General features: G+C 46.9%; 3 protein-coding genes across 4 annotated transcripts in view; 2 read left to right on the top strand and 1 right to left on the bottom strand.

Moving 5' to 3' along the window:
• Positions 1-14,731, top strand: part of LOC6594753 (5-hydroxytryptamine receptor 1) — a 51,707-nt gene that overhangs the window by 17,634 nt on the left and 19,342 nt on the right. The gene's annotated exons all lie outside the window — the stretch shown is intronic.
• Positions 2,875-4,388, bottom strand: LOC6594750. Its single transcript, XM_002020366.2, has one exon. It carries the CDS (start codon positions 4,364-4,366, stop codon positions 3,038-3,040), a length of 1,329 nt encoding a protein of 442 aa, XP_002020402.1. The 5' UTR covers positions 4,367-4,388; the 3' UTR covers positions 2,875-3,037.
• Positions 8,614-9,396, top strand: LOC6594751 (coiled-coil-helix-coiled-coil-helix domain-containing protein 10, mitochondrial). Its single transcript, XM_002020367.2, has one exon. The coding sequence runs from the start codon at positions 8,686-8,688 to the stop codon at positions 9,250-9,252; it is 567 nt and encodes a 188-aa protein (XP_002020403.1). The 5' UTR covers positions 8,614-8,685; the 3' UTR covers positions 9,253-9,396.

Genomic DNA, 14,731 nt, shown 5'->3' with positions numbered 1-14,731 from the left:
TCTAAAAAATACTACTCTACTCTCTGCTCAAGTGCTAAGAGAGCCGTGACCCCACCACCTGCACCACAGAAATGTATGGGCGTTACTCATCTTACTATTTAAATTTGGGGTTGATATGTAGCCTATTTAAGGGACTTGTTGAAAACAACAATGAAAATCATAAGATAATTGCCAAAAAAAAGGGGGAAATTTTAAGCGCTACCTTTTAGGGAAACGACGAAAGACGACGCCCAGACCGGAAAGGCAAGACATGGCCAGAAATGGCTGCCAGCAGGAAATCATGTGTCGTGAGGCATTGTTTGTTTTTTCTTTGGATAATGATGTTTGTGTTGTTGTTGCTGTTGCTGTTGCCCTCAGCTGTCCACAGCAGCGATTCAGGGTTAAGGGAAGTGGTTGTTGCTGATGTTCCTGCCACAACAACATCATTGAAATTGACTTCATTATTATTTTATAGTCTTGGCCTGGTCTCTGGCCTTAAGTTTTGCTCTGCTTTGCCTTGTCTTGACTCCGTTATGCTTCTGGTTCTGGTTCTGGTTTTCTTTTTATGGCTTTTTATCAAATCTTACAATGTGGTGCTTGTGGCACGTTCTACACTGATGGCCATGTATCCACCACTCCACTCTCTCCACTCTCAGGCAGTGCTTATTAAAACCCGACTCCAGGCTGCTGAAACATATCTATATGACCAAGTTTATGCACATAAAGATATGTATCCGGGGTACATAAGGATATCCCGGGAAGGCTGGGGCTCGGGCTGGAGCCGGAGCCCCAAGCAAAACTGATATAATGCATTTTACAGAACACAGGCACAAGGGAGAAGAGGGCCAGGAAAAGTACATAAATGGAGGGCGGCGCCATTAGCAGCCATTAGAAGTGAACTTTGATTACATCTGGAGTATCTACGATAAGTAGTTGGACAGTAGCTGGGCTGGGTATTATTTTCCAACTTTAATCTTGTTCGTTTTGCAGATATAAACTTTAACTTTCCGTTGGATAAGGGAAGAGCTTGGCCGAACCTTCAAAGTAGGACTCTCCACTCCTCAGCAGAGTTTAATTTCCTCAGAATGCCCCTGTGCGGGGGGGGGACACTTTTCGCCTATCCCTTTGATGGTCACCCATCCGCCATTACTCCGGCGCGTCGCTTTTCCGCTTTCCGAGAAGCACTCGCTCAAGTGTCACTTGCCATTTGCCAGTCACTTGCCACCCATCCACATTTACACTCTGCTCGCTGTAGCCGTATTTCTTTTTCCATTTTTGCCGCTTCGCCGGGGCATTATGTAAATTTTTGTATCGCCATTTTCGCTGTATTTCTTTTTCGTGTGTGAGCGGCATTTTAGTTGTAGTTTTTGTGTGTGTAAGTAGACAGCTTAAGTCAATTGCTCTTCTACCTTTACCGTTCTCTGCCGCTCTCTAACGCTCTTTGTCTTTGTTAGTTTATGAGCATTAACACTCACGGCACGACACTCACACGAGTACGAGTACAAGTACGAGTACAAATAGTACCTACTCCTATTCCTATTCCCATTCCCACTTGTTCTTGTTTTTTTGGGTCAGTTTCGAAGCTCTTGGCGGTTTTCAAGTGGTTTTAGCGCACACTCGAAATAATTTTGTGAACGGAATTTGCTTTTGGCGGCGGGTGCTGCTGCTGCTATCAATGCGATTAAAAAACAATTACACTTGTGACATTAATGGCACCCAAAACCCAGATATACGGACAGGTGTACCGAGTACACGTACACGTACACATATATATATATTTTTTTTTAGTTATATATATTTACCTTTTGCACATTTCGAGGGAGGGGCAGGGCTGTGTCTGTGTCTGTTTGTGGCATCTGCGCAAAAAAGCGTCGATTTGTTTACTCTGCCAATGGCTGTTCGCCGGATAACCACATCGAAAATAAACACGAATCCAAAATTGATTTTCCAAAAATCAAAATAAACAAATTCCCTTTTTTGCTTTGTGTGTGTTTAGTGTTGCGTTTCGTTTCGCTTCGCGCTGCTTCGTTTAGTTTTTCTTTTGGTTCTCTTTGGAGTTTTTCAGAGGGGGTCAAGGATACAAATAATTTATTCGTGGAAATGTGCGTGAGGGTCAGGAAGAAAGCACTGCATACCTCAGAAAGTATTCGGCAGATGAGAGAAGCGAACCAATTTGTTGCCGGAGAGATGGTTGGGATCGATTCCCAATGGATCCATCGATTCCCTACTTCGTATTATTGTTTCTGGCACTGCTGTTGCTGTCTGCTTTAAAACTGTTTAAATTAATTGCCTGGCAAAAGGGCAGAGGGAAGGAGGTACAAGGCATAACAGGCCTAATGGCCAGGCTAATGGCTGGTGGCCAACATCTTGCGGGATTATTAACATGATTGCCCAATGAAGACCCCCTCCTGCCGCATCCTACTCCCCTTTTGAGAGCGTCAACAGCAGAAGCACAGGCGGCACGAGGAGGATCCATCCAAAAGCAAAAAGGAAAAGCTTCTCAATGAATCACCAAAGCATGTGATTGATGATTTGATGTGATGTCTGAGCGTGTGGGTGTATCTGTCAGCACGTGTGTGTGCGTCTGTGTGTATTAGTGTCGTTTCATTTGCCTCTTGAAGAGCACACACACACACAGACTGAATGTGGCTTCTCTGACAAGGATTAGGTGCCTACGCAGAATCCAAGTAAATACCAGGAAGACTGCGACTGTGTGGGAGAAAAATGGGGGAATGACAGCACACATATGCATACTCGCATGTGTGCGTGTCCGTGTGTGTGTGTATTAGTCAGTCTAAGACAGATTAAAAGTGAAGAGCCAGCAAAGGTTTGCCTGCCAGGACATACCCTACGCCTATCGGGGATGCAGATGGCATGACTAAGAAAAGAATTATGGAAGAAATTATGTTTGCTTTATCACGAAATGCACACAGAAGATACATAAGATACCAACTTGCTGAATTTTGCTGCTTAATTTGTTGAATAAAGTTTAAATATTGCGGCACAAAAGATCAAAGATCAAAATGATTTTTCGTCGAATAATCTATCGTCTCTCCTCTCAAGATATCTTGATCCACCTCGGAATCCATTGGCACTTGCAGCAGCTGCCGCGTTCTTCCATGGTCTTCAGCACAACATCGGAAATGCTCAGGCGTTTCGCGGAACTCCGCGGTCGTCGAGGCTTGTTCTTCGGATGAACATGAACCGACTCTGACGGTGACTGTGACTGTGACTGTGCGGCCTGGCGACGTGCCTGCTCGGCACGTTCCGCGAGCACCTGCCGCATGCGATGGGTGAGCCGGGGATTGTTGTATAGCTCGGTGAGGGGTCGGTGGTCCAGGAACTCCTTCCGCTTTTCCATCTTGATTCGTTTCAGCTCCATTTTCTCGGCAATCAGAGCTTCCTTACGCTGCAGGCGGATGGCGGACAGTTTCTGCTCGAAGGGCGTCCTCGTGCGATCCGCAAAGTACTGCATCCACTCGGCCCGCGTGGCCTCTATGTTCTCGAGGGTAATTAGGGTCTTCACCTCAAGCTGAGGCTCTTGGCCGTCGCTATCCTTGCTCAAGATGCTGCCATTGGAGCTTTGCATCCTCGAGCGACTTGCGTAGTCGTCCAGTTGATCCATAATCGTTTTGAAGGTTTTCGAAATGGTGTCCATCTGGTGGTTGCGCTGATCCACGGGAATCTCCTTGTTGAAGACCATCAGCAAGCCGTTGTAGTGCTGGCTGGAGTCCCCGTACTCCTCCAGCATCCGGCGATCCTGCTTGCCCTGGGGCATCCTTTTCTGCTCCAGGAGTTCTTTCAGGAGGTATAGCTTCTTGGCCACCTTCTTCGTGGACAGCCACTCCATTTGCTGCTCGACGAGCTGTCTGTGCGTGACGTAGGCTGGGTTCGACATTCGGGTTCTTCCCACCGCCGGCTTGGTGATCGATCCCGCTGCATTCAGCAGTACCCGCTGAGTTTGCTGAATGTAGCGCGACTTCAGACTGTCCACCACTTCCTCCGGTCTCTTGCCGGCCTTGATCAGTCGCGCGTGCTTGTCCACCAAGTCGCTCCAGATCCTATCAATCATCGTATCCAACTTGAACAGATCCAACTCTGACTGGGAGGATGTCGCCAGCATTGGGGGCTTTTCGAGGGTTAAACTTATTTTGGATTTGCTGATCTTTTGGCTGGACATTCCCAGCATCATAGGGTAACGCGCTCGCTTTAACTTGTATTCCGAGAGGGGTTTCTTTGGGCAAGTCCTGACCACAAAAGGACCATACTCAGAGATGTGCAAGGTCTTGCCGTGACCGCAATCCTTCCATTTCTTGTTGGATTCCTTTGCAGGCGCTCCCTTACCTTGACGACTCTCCCTCCCCGAGGACCTTACTCGTCTCTCCATTTCAGTTTGCTTTCGAATGAAACTCGTAATTTCGAAATGTTTTCTAAAGTTCAAATGACATTCCTGCAAAGGGGCTCTCTATCGGATAGGGCATTAACCAGTCAGTGATTTCCTTTTCAATGGCTTTCCTTCCACCCAACGACTGTTTGCCGACATCAGCCGCCATCATCATCAGCAGCTGTTGGGGGTGTTGGGGTGTCGGGGTGTTGGGGCTTCCGCCATTTGGTCGGTTGTCGGTCGTCGGCAGCTTCAAAAGCCTCGCACGTCGCACGTTCATTCTTTTTTCTTTCCTTTTGGCTGGCACTGTTGATTTTCACACTCACACACACAGCACACACACACAGTCACTCCGCCCCCGCAAAAATCTCTCACTCTTTGTCGTAGACCATGCTGTTTACACATACGCGCGATTTTCTTTTAACAATTCATCAAATGCGCTAAGCGCGCACAAAAACTTTGACACTCGACGTTTTCTTTATTTGGGCAGTGTGGGGTCGGGGGGTGGGGTGGTAGGGAGGTAGGAAAAGGGGCTGGCTGGGAGAGCTTCCCCCCTTCGGCACGGCCCCATGGCAGCCATATCAATCATCGCCCAAAGTGCGTGGCTGTTAGACACCTTTCCCGTGTGCCACTGCCTCTGCCTCTGCCTATGCCTCTGACTTTGTGTCTGAGTGCCGGAGTGTCTGAGTGTGTGTTCATGTTCAAGCTTTAAAATATTTATTATACACGGTACTTGTGCGGGTTGAAGGGTATGTTGGCTGCCACGAAAGAAGGAAATTTATTACAGCCTGAACGGGAAAAACCAGGTCTAAGAAGGACCCGTTATTTCTTTGCCAGTAATTGGTTATAAAAGGATGTCCCTCCTCCCTGTGCTGGTCGAGAACTTCGTTCAGAGTGGTGTCCCTCGAGGAGTACCAAGTATCGCCCTGTCGAGACACTGTAGTCTCAGGTATCTACTTGTTTTACTTTGCGCTTTTTGGCCGTGTTGAAGGCTAAATACAATAACTCAAAGTGATTTGCCGGGGCCGAAAAAGCCGGGCGTTATTTGCATGTTGCCCGTCCCGTCACGGCTGCTTTTCTTGGCCGCCTTAAGTGTGCATTATTTATTTGCCTTTTTGCAATTTATTTTGCCAAATTTTCGAGTGAGGAATTTGCTGCTGACGTTGGCAATTAGTAACCGGACCTGGTAAAAGTGAATATTTAAAGAACACCTTAAACATTGGTGCTCCAAAGAGTTGGACGATAACATTTTGATTAAGTATACGCCAGTGTAATCCAGACATTGCGCATACGCAATGTGTGCAATGAGCAATGTGCACCGCCACAAACATTCCGATCCGTTCAGGCTTAACTTTGTTTATTTTCGCTGGGATTTGGCCTTCGTTTAATTAGTGTAAATAATTTGGTGAGCTCAAAAAGCTGATTTAAAATTAATTAGTTATTAAATGCAATGCACAAACGATAAGCCCTAACGTATGCGAGTCGAGTCGAGTGTGTGTAGTATAGTTGATTTATGTAAATTAATTAAATAAACACCTGTGGCCAGAACAGGAGCAGGGCCATGAAGAGGAATTGTCTATCGCAATGGCCCTTGGACCCAATTAGTCTCTAACCCGTGCCCTGGGGGCATGGGAATCCGTTTCGTGATCTGGTATAATTTGGAACAGTACCTAATTGCATTGCCAGAGTGTCGCCGGGGGCCCTGATTTATATTGGATGTCAAACTGGAGTCCATAAATCCCCCCGTGGAACGGCAGTTGCGTGGCAGTGGAGCATAGTCGTCGCTCCTCAGAGAGAGTAGGTTAGTAGGAGTCCTTATGTATGCGCTGTGTAGGCAGTCAAGTGTGCAGATGATTTATTTTCATTAAAAACTTCTTTTGCGGCCACTTAAACATTAAAGAGGAGGCTCTGAGGCATGGGCCTCTGGGCAGCTCTCGCCGCGCACTTCATAAAGAAGAAAAAGTGTAAAACTCAGCAGAAAGTAGAAAGTAGAAAGCAGAAGACGGCTGCCCAAGAGGCAGACAAATTTTAATCTGCACATTACAAAGTTGTAAGATGAAGTCCCCGTGCATCCATCCTTTCGCCTTTCGGCGCTCACTCGAAAGTGCAATCATTAATTTTCAGCTTAGGTTCAGGGCAAAGTTTTCCTTCCGAATAAGCAAAGGGAAAAAGAAATGGGAAATGGAAATATAATTAAGAGCGGCCCTCCGTTTGTTGAGCTTAAAAAATGGCTTCGATCCCGCTGAAATCTTAAATTCATTTGTTTGCCTGTCCTCAAGGAGCTCCGGGGGAGTACGTGCGTGAACTGCTTGCACTGCTTGCATTGCTGGTGAGTAGTACTCTCGGCTCCATTCTCAGGACCTTCCGACTGTCCAAGTGGCAGTTTGCCATCGCATTGGCACGCGATCATTAGTCAAGGAGCAGGAAATGCAACTGCAGGCGGACCTGACACTCGATGAAAGCTCAGTGCAGTCGCACCCCTGCGCATACCCTAAAAGGATCCGCTCCGCCATTCAAGAGACTTTTCATTGATTGCTGGATGCCTGGAGTGGTGGCAGATTGAAATTGCTTTCTTATCGTGGGCCAGCCATCATCAGTACACAAGGATAATGCAATTAGTATCTGATTTGGCCGAGGGTACGGAACAGTCCGGTCACACTACGAGTGGGTACCTCTGTCTCTGTCTCTGGCTCTGTTTCTCTAAAAGTTTTCCGTGTTTCCATTGCGTGTCCCCTTGCCGGCAAAAGGGCGTTGGCAAATTAAAAGTTCTCTTTCTATTATTTCGATTGCCTGCAGGAGCCAAAGTGAGTTTTATATAAATTAGTTGCTGCTGCTAGAAGAGTCCTTTGCACTGCTAATTAGACATGGAAAAGTTCTCCGAATTCTCACACCTAAAAAACAATCCACAAAAAGTTGCCCTGGGATGCCCCAAACTAGTGCTACTCCGCATTGTCCATTCTTTGCAGCAAAGTTTAGTGTTAGGTCGGTATTCCTTTGCCATTCCTTGGCTCTGGCTGCGACATAATTATGTGCCGGCAATTTGCATTGCGACCCGCCACCAGCACAACAATAACCATAAAACGGCATAACAATTGGTGGGCTGGAAAAGCTGCAATCGCAAAACAAAAGCCAAGAAAATCACAGAAGGGAAGGCAAACAAAAAGAAATGGAAAAACAACTCCGTTTGTGCAGCAGTTATTTCAACACCTTTATGGCGGCTCCTACATTCGCTGTCCAGGCCTCAAAGCACACACGCCGACCACCACAATGGCTTTCGTTTCGTTCTAGCCAATGACCGACCGTAAGGGGGGATGGGGTCTGCACAAGGGCCAGGACTGGGTGGCTAGACGCCTACCCGTGGCACGGCAGGCAAAACAAATGGTGGGACAGCTACGTGGAAATACATTTGCAAACCATAGATAGAAATCTAGAGATAAGGCAAATTGCTGTGCTACAAAATCGTTAACTGTAATTTACCGCATTCGAAATGTTTTCCATTCTACAGGAGTCCAGCAGGCCAGCAGTCCTGCAGTTATGAATGGTATCCTTTAAGGCAGGTCTGCTCAAGAGCTGTACGAGTATTGTGCAAATTTAATAGTGTTTTTGGGGAAAGTCTTTGGTCGAAAATTGCCTCGATTGTAATTGAGGCAGCACTCTCTTTCAGTCGCATCAAAGAAGGAGGTGTAATAGGCAGCCACTTAGGTGAGTAGAATGGAAGTGAGTGCCGCCAATTATCTTCCCTTGTAGCCACATTACTCATACGCACCATGGCCATGCATGGCCGCACTAGGCTAATTCATCCGAAGTGCAATCACCCGCAGACACACACGGACTCGAGTACGACTCTGAGTCCGAAATTGAAAGCGTGAAACGGAGGCAGCCCACAGATATTGGGCAACAGTGGAAATGCAAATGAAATCCACATTTCTCTGTGGCAGCTACCGCTGTGTCCGTGTCCGAGTCCGGGTCCGAGTCTCTGTCAAAAGTAATGAGACGCTCGACGAGTGGGGTAGGGTTGGAGACACAAATATCCAATGAAGCAGTCATTAAGCGTAAAGTAGAATCGAATGTCTGGATGCTCCTGGACACCCAAGACCTGCCCCGAAGAAAGATCTGAATTTCGGAACTGAAAGCAGACTCGACAATCCTCTGTAATCCGAGTGGGCCGTGCCCTTCGAGTCTATAGATACCGAAGCCAGATCAGATCCCTTGTGATTTCCAAGCATTCGAAATTCTGGTTTTCGGCAGGCAGTAATAATTTTAACATTGCATCAATTTGTTCAATTTCTGTCTGTGATTTTGGCCTTAAATATAGTAAGAAAATGCCCCGTCAACGTTCAGATAAATCCGGCGGATCGGCTCGTCGCCAGAGCTCCAGGAGCAACAGCAGCTGCACGATTCCCGTTCCCAGCTCCCGAGGCAGCAGCAGCCGTCTTCCAGCAACGCAGCCACGCAAACAGGAGTCGACACCAGTTGCAACACCAGCTGCAACACCAGCCACAACACCAGCTACAACACCTGCTGCAGCCGCAGCTTCCGCGCCGGAGGCAGCAACCAAGGGACGTGGCCCAGGCAGTATGTTCAAGGACATGGCCACCACTGCAGCGGGCGTGGCGGCCGGATCGGCCGTGGGTCATGCCGTGGGCGCCGGCATTACTGGATTGTTCGGCGGCGGTCGCGGAAGTTCCGTCCCCGCGAGCCAGCAGGGGGAGCAGGCAGCGCCTCCTGTGCCAGTGCAGGCCCAGCGTTCCGGCGAATTTGTCGAAGATGGTCCTTGTGCCTACGAGCTGCGGCAGTTTCTCAAGTGCACCGAGGAGAACAGTGACCTGTCCGTCTGCCAGGGCTTCAACGAGGCCATGAAGGACTGCCGTCGGCGCTACAATATTTAGAGCCTCAAACAAATGAAAGACAGTCATCGCTCAACAGAAATAGCCACTAGATATAAATTCTGAGTTAAACTTGGATTGCATACAACAAAATAGTTCCCAAATTCCGAATTACACATTTTCTGTATTAAAAAGTTGAAGAGAAAACCCCCAAGAGTGCGTCAAAACTTGCTTCAAAGAGGGAAAATTAATTGGCACTGTGCGGGCTGCTCTCCTCCCGCAGGTCTAGCCCATCCATCTCTTGCCTGCCGAAACATTATTGATGTTGATTGATTTATAAACATTTCTGTGGCCCAGCAGGGTACGGACTGAATGACTGGATGATGGGATGTTGGGGGGCACAGATGTGATGGGTGTGGGACGGGGGACGGGAGACGGGGGACGGGGGACGGGGGAGTGGGCCAATTAAGTGGTAGCCAAAACAATAAACAAAATGAAATTAGCATGCCGAATGCTCCTGCTCCTGCCAGCAGCTAAAAAGAAGCATCAGCTGCTGTCGCATCTATTCACATGGCCCCTGCTGTAAGCACAGAAATGACAGATAGACAGAAATTTTCAGAGAACAAATATAATTTGCTTAAATATTCATAACAAAGTGAGTGGAAATTGTATACTGCTGATGAACATGGCCCCAAAACGGGGAGAATTTCCTTCGAATTTTCCCCAATCCCATCACATAGCATCAATCAAGCGGCATTTGCCTCAGTGTCGTGTCTGCTTGCCGCTTTTGTGGTTGGCAATAATTTAATGAAATATTCCGTTTGCCTCATGAACTGGGAACTGAGAACTGGGAGCATATCGCATATGTGGCACTCCTCCTCTTCCTCCTCCTCCTCCTCCTCATGGGCTTCCCTTCCCAGAAAACCTAATGCGAATTATGCTTAAACATTTGACTGGCTGACTGGCTGGCTGGCTGGCTGGCAGCACGGCTAATTGCTGCTCGATGTGTGTGCTTTCAGTCGTCCCTCAAAAAGCCAAAAATAGTCGAGCCAAAAGCCCAAACACTTTTGCATGCTGGCTGGCAATTAAAGCATTTCCGCTGCACTCGCCAAAGCCAAATACTCTACAAATAATATACACCCATTTGTAGACTCTTGAGAATGGGAGTAGAGGAGTCAAAAGCCTCGGGAATATATAATATATGTATACTTAATCTTTATATATGAAGTTTATTCTAGATTTGTGTGGGATTTATTTCCATGCCAAGATAAGATTAACTTTTCTATGCGAGATTCAGCTCACGATTCGCATCTATGCAAATATTATACTAATAAAATGTACATGCACAAGAGATGGTTTTACAAAATGCATATTTGGCTATAAAATGCATACTATACGTACGTATACTGCAAGGTGAAATTCAATCTAAGTATATTTCGAGTTATTCAAACGTTGCTTTAGAATTTGTTGCCTAGAAATTTATATGCTCGGAGAACTCTTTAAACAAATTCAGTTTCGGTAAGATTTAAGATTGAACCATTAAGACTGCCCTCGAGCAATGGGCTCCCAAGTTGTTTAGCAACTTCCTGTCCCACAATTAACTCAAAGAACTCGAAGAGCCCTCCCCAAAATCCAGGTGATTTGCAAGCTAATCTGCAAATTTGGGCTACCTTTAAAGATACCTTAAGGGCATAAAGGCCAGTCAGCACTTCCCTCATTTCCTCTCGGGGAAATCCCTTGCTTGTTGAGTGCTTTTTTTTTCTTTGCGTTTCATTATTTCGACTGTGTGTTTCGTAATTAATGCAGAAAACGGTAAAGGCAAACACGAAAGAGAAACAAATTACGATTATGAGTCCCGTGAAATACCTTGCCAGTGCATTGACGGTTGCTCCTGCCGCCAAGTGCAGTTTGCAATTAGCTTTGAGGCACTGCAGTGCCAATGCCAATAGCAATGCAATATAAATTAGCTACTGACACAAAGCCGGAGGGAGATCCTCCGGGAAATATCATGTTCATGTGATGGAGACTCCCTTTGGGACCTCGGTTGGCATTCGAGGCATTCGCTTCGCTTCGCGTGGAGCAGGCATAGTCTCTGGAAAATCGAATCGATAATTTTACTGTGCGGTTACAGGTGAGTACCTCCTTTTGAGAGTGAAATGTTTCATCAAGGCTCGAAGGTTTGCGCAGATTCCCGAGCGACCAGCATGGACTATCTGCCAGGAGTTCAAGCCAACCAAAGGGAGTCCTTGTCAAAAGCAGCCAGCTGCACTGTCGGAGACGGAGAAGAACGTGGAAACAATCATCAGTATTGCAGTGAGCCGATTCGGGTGGGTACCTACGACTTTGAGTGCGACGTGACGCTCTGCACTGACTTCCACCAGGCCGTGCAGAAATGTCTGATGGTGAATGACGAGGGCAAGAAGCCGATGCCGAAGAAACCCTTTTCTAATCACTAAATATTCATCGTTGTCGTTGTCTTTGTTTCCGTTTCAATAAACTGCGGAGGGTACGAGTATTAAGCTCCCCTAATCATTTCTCCCGGGAAAAGCCGGAAAACCCTCTTCCATAGTACGGAATGTGGGGGAACGGCAATTAAAATGCTTTATGACGAGCACACGCGCCCCCTCTCTCATTTGCCTCTCCCAGAGACCTTGGGATGTCCTGGGTGTCTCTTTTTTAACACTTTAAGGCGAGACGCATATCCTTGACGCCCAGAACGCTCTGCCTTTGCCTCTGCCTCTGCCGTCCGCCATTGTCACATGCTCGCTGCTCGCTGCTCCTTTGGCGTTGTTATTTTTTGTCATTTTCAGTTAATTGTGATTTTGTTTACTGACATCCTTGTCTCGGTCTCTGTCCCTGGCCCAGGCCCTGGCCCTGGCCCTGGACTTGTCCCTGGCTCCGTGTCCTACCAGGGTCCAGGGCTTTGTTTGCCTTTCTACTTTGTCTGTGAACCCTGTCGCATATTCTACATACCCTTGTGGACGGGGTATTTTGGTTTCAACCAGACTCTTGGGCCATCAAATATGGCATAAATATTCCCTCAGCTCTGAAATCGATATCTGTTTAAGAAGGGTATCCAAAAAATCGGCTTTGCCACAGCTACTATATCTTTTTTTCGCATTGTTTACCTTAATTTTGTTTTGTTTCGTTACTTTTTTCGCCTCCACCGATTGAAGCATTCAATGCTCCTTTTCTTTTGCCATTTCCCGCTTTTTCTCTCGCTTTTGTTTCGCGTTTTCCCCTCCTTTTCTTGGCGGTTGGCGGTTGGGGCCGAAAACTTTTTCATTTTCGTTTTTTTATCTGCTTGGCTTGCGCACAATTAAGCCGGCAAAATGTTTTGGCCACGTCAAAGCTGACGAAGGCGACGACGAGCCTGACACTGAAGATACCCCAGAGAGAGAGGATACCCTTTTTAATTTTAAGCATATTTTCGCGGCAGCGCCAACTCCTTGCCAGAGGGGAGGAGAGTCGTCCAGGAGACGGAGCATATATTTTCTTGCCACCTTAAACGGCTTTGTCTGGCTTAATGAAAACAAATTTAATTTTTGGCAAGCACAGGCGGTCCTAATAAATATTTATTGGGCTCTCCAATTTCCCATCTGCACTCGCTCTATAGCATATCCCCACTCCATGCCCTCGGCGGATCTGCTACTGGCAGATGCTCCCCGCTGCGGTTGACCCATCCGCTCCACTCACGGCTCCATGCCAAGTGAATGCAGCTCAGACCTGACAGGGCCAGACCCGGTTCAGGCCCGACCCGTCCAGCCCATAATTATGTCCAATTATCAGGCTTTGAATTGGAAGCCAGACGAAACTAATGGAAGCGTTCTGTCTCTATGACTTGGCGTGCTGTCGAGGGATACCCCTGTTTCAGGAATTTAATATCCCCTTTAATTTGTAGGAATCTCCTCATCTATTGAGGGATTATTAGACATATCATTTTCAGCACAGATAGTAATAAACATTCTTAGACATTCCCACTAACCCAATTAATGCATATTTGTGGTAGCTCCCTTGAAATGTTCCATTTATATCATTTTCAGGAGAATATACTTCCAAAAAGAAGGCAATTTATTTTCCACTTTCTACGTATTCCAATTGCAAGTTGGAGCATCTTTGAAGCTTCCTTAATTAAATGAATATTTCTGTGTAATCCATTACAAATATTCTTTTAGTTTTGATTGGCCCTCATATCTGTAATCCGTGAAAAATCGGAGGGAAATTCCATAAAGATGTGCTTTCGAATATTCACCGCTTCACTTCTGTGTAATCCTTATTGAAACGTGACTCATCAGATATCGTTGGATCAAAGACAACAACAGAACGGGCTCTCTGGTGTGCCAAATGGCTGTGCGGCATGCAAAAAGTATTTCGAAAGATATATTAAGAGCCATGGAAGAGTAAAAATCCAATACAATGCAGACACGGTTGCAGATATTCCATATAGATGCAGATACAGATGGAGATGAATTTCCACCAGCAGTTGGTGTGGTGAAAGCGCCTCATTGATTGCCTCTTTTTGTGGCCCGCTGGGTTTTCCATGTTTTCCTTTGTTCGCGTTGCGCGGAAAAGTGTGAAATTCGATAGGGCAGACAGTGTTTGAGCGCTTTATTGCGGTGGGTGGCCACAGAAAGTGTGTCTCTGGGCTGTGAAAGAGGGTCAACACTGGCAAATGGCAGATGGAGACAGGCGGAGGCAGAGTCGGACGGCTGTCCACAGAGTGGGCACTCGTACTGCGAGACCTGCGATCGTGTTTAATTTAATTTTCAGTCTGAAGTGGTCAACGGCAATTCCATGTTTCATGGACACTTCAGCAAATCGCATAAAATGCTAATAAAAATCAAATCAGTTGCACAAGTGGCCGGACGATGGCCGGCCAATCGAGGCCAATGCTGTGAAATAAATTGCATTAAAATCGTGTAACCAAATTGGTTGAATGGCCAACTGAGTGCATTAGCGGGTGACTCCTACTCTGAGGCTCTGGGGCGCCGACTGAATGGATGGGATGGGAGCGGTGGTCTTTGTGAAATGCCTGTCAAAATACCCAATTGATGTTCAGCCAAACAGTGGGCAAACATTGGCGATGGCGGAAACGGAAATGCATTTCCGACAAACCGGAAATGTACCGCACATGGAATTGCAAATGGCGATGCGGATGCGGCCAACTGGCAGCGACAGCAACAGCAGCAGCAGCAGCAGATACGAATACCTTTATGAATATGAGAGGGAAAAGTTTGCCTGCAAGTTGCCCCGAAAATGTATGCGCCACGTGTGGAAAAGTTGTGGCAGAGCACAAGTTACACATTCGATAAATATTTCAGCAAACCAAAAGTCCCGGGCTACGACGCAAGTGCGCAAATTCGTGCGGAGTGGAGTTCATTAAAGAAAACGAGAGGAGAAACTAAATTTAAATTGCTGCCAGCCGTTTTGCTTTTTGCCTTTTTCGCCCATTTGCATATTAATTAAACCCAACAGCCGAAAGGCGGCGGCAAGCCCTGGAGCCAAAAGGTCAAAATACCAGGACTAAAACCAGGACAGGGAA

Source organism: Drosophila persimilis, unplaced genomic scaffold, assembly GCF_003286085.1.
Source record: "Drosophila persimilis strain 14011-0111.01,24,50 unplaced genomic scaffold, DperRS2 tig00000000-arrow-pilon, whole genome shotgun sequence".
NCBI lineage: Eukaryota > Metazoa > Arthropoda > Insecta > Diptera > Drosophilidae > Drosophila > Drosophila persimilis.
This window is presented reverse-complemented; position numbering and strand designations above follow the sequence as displayed.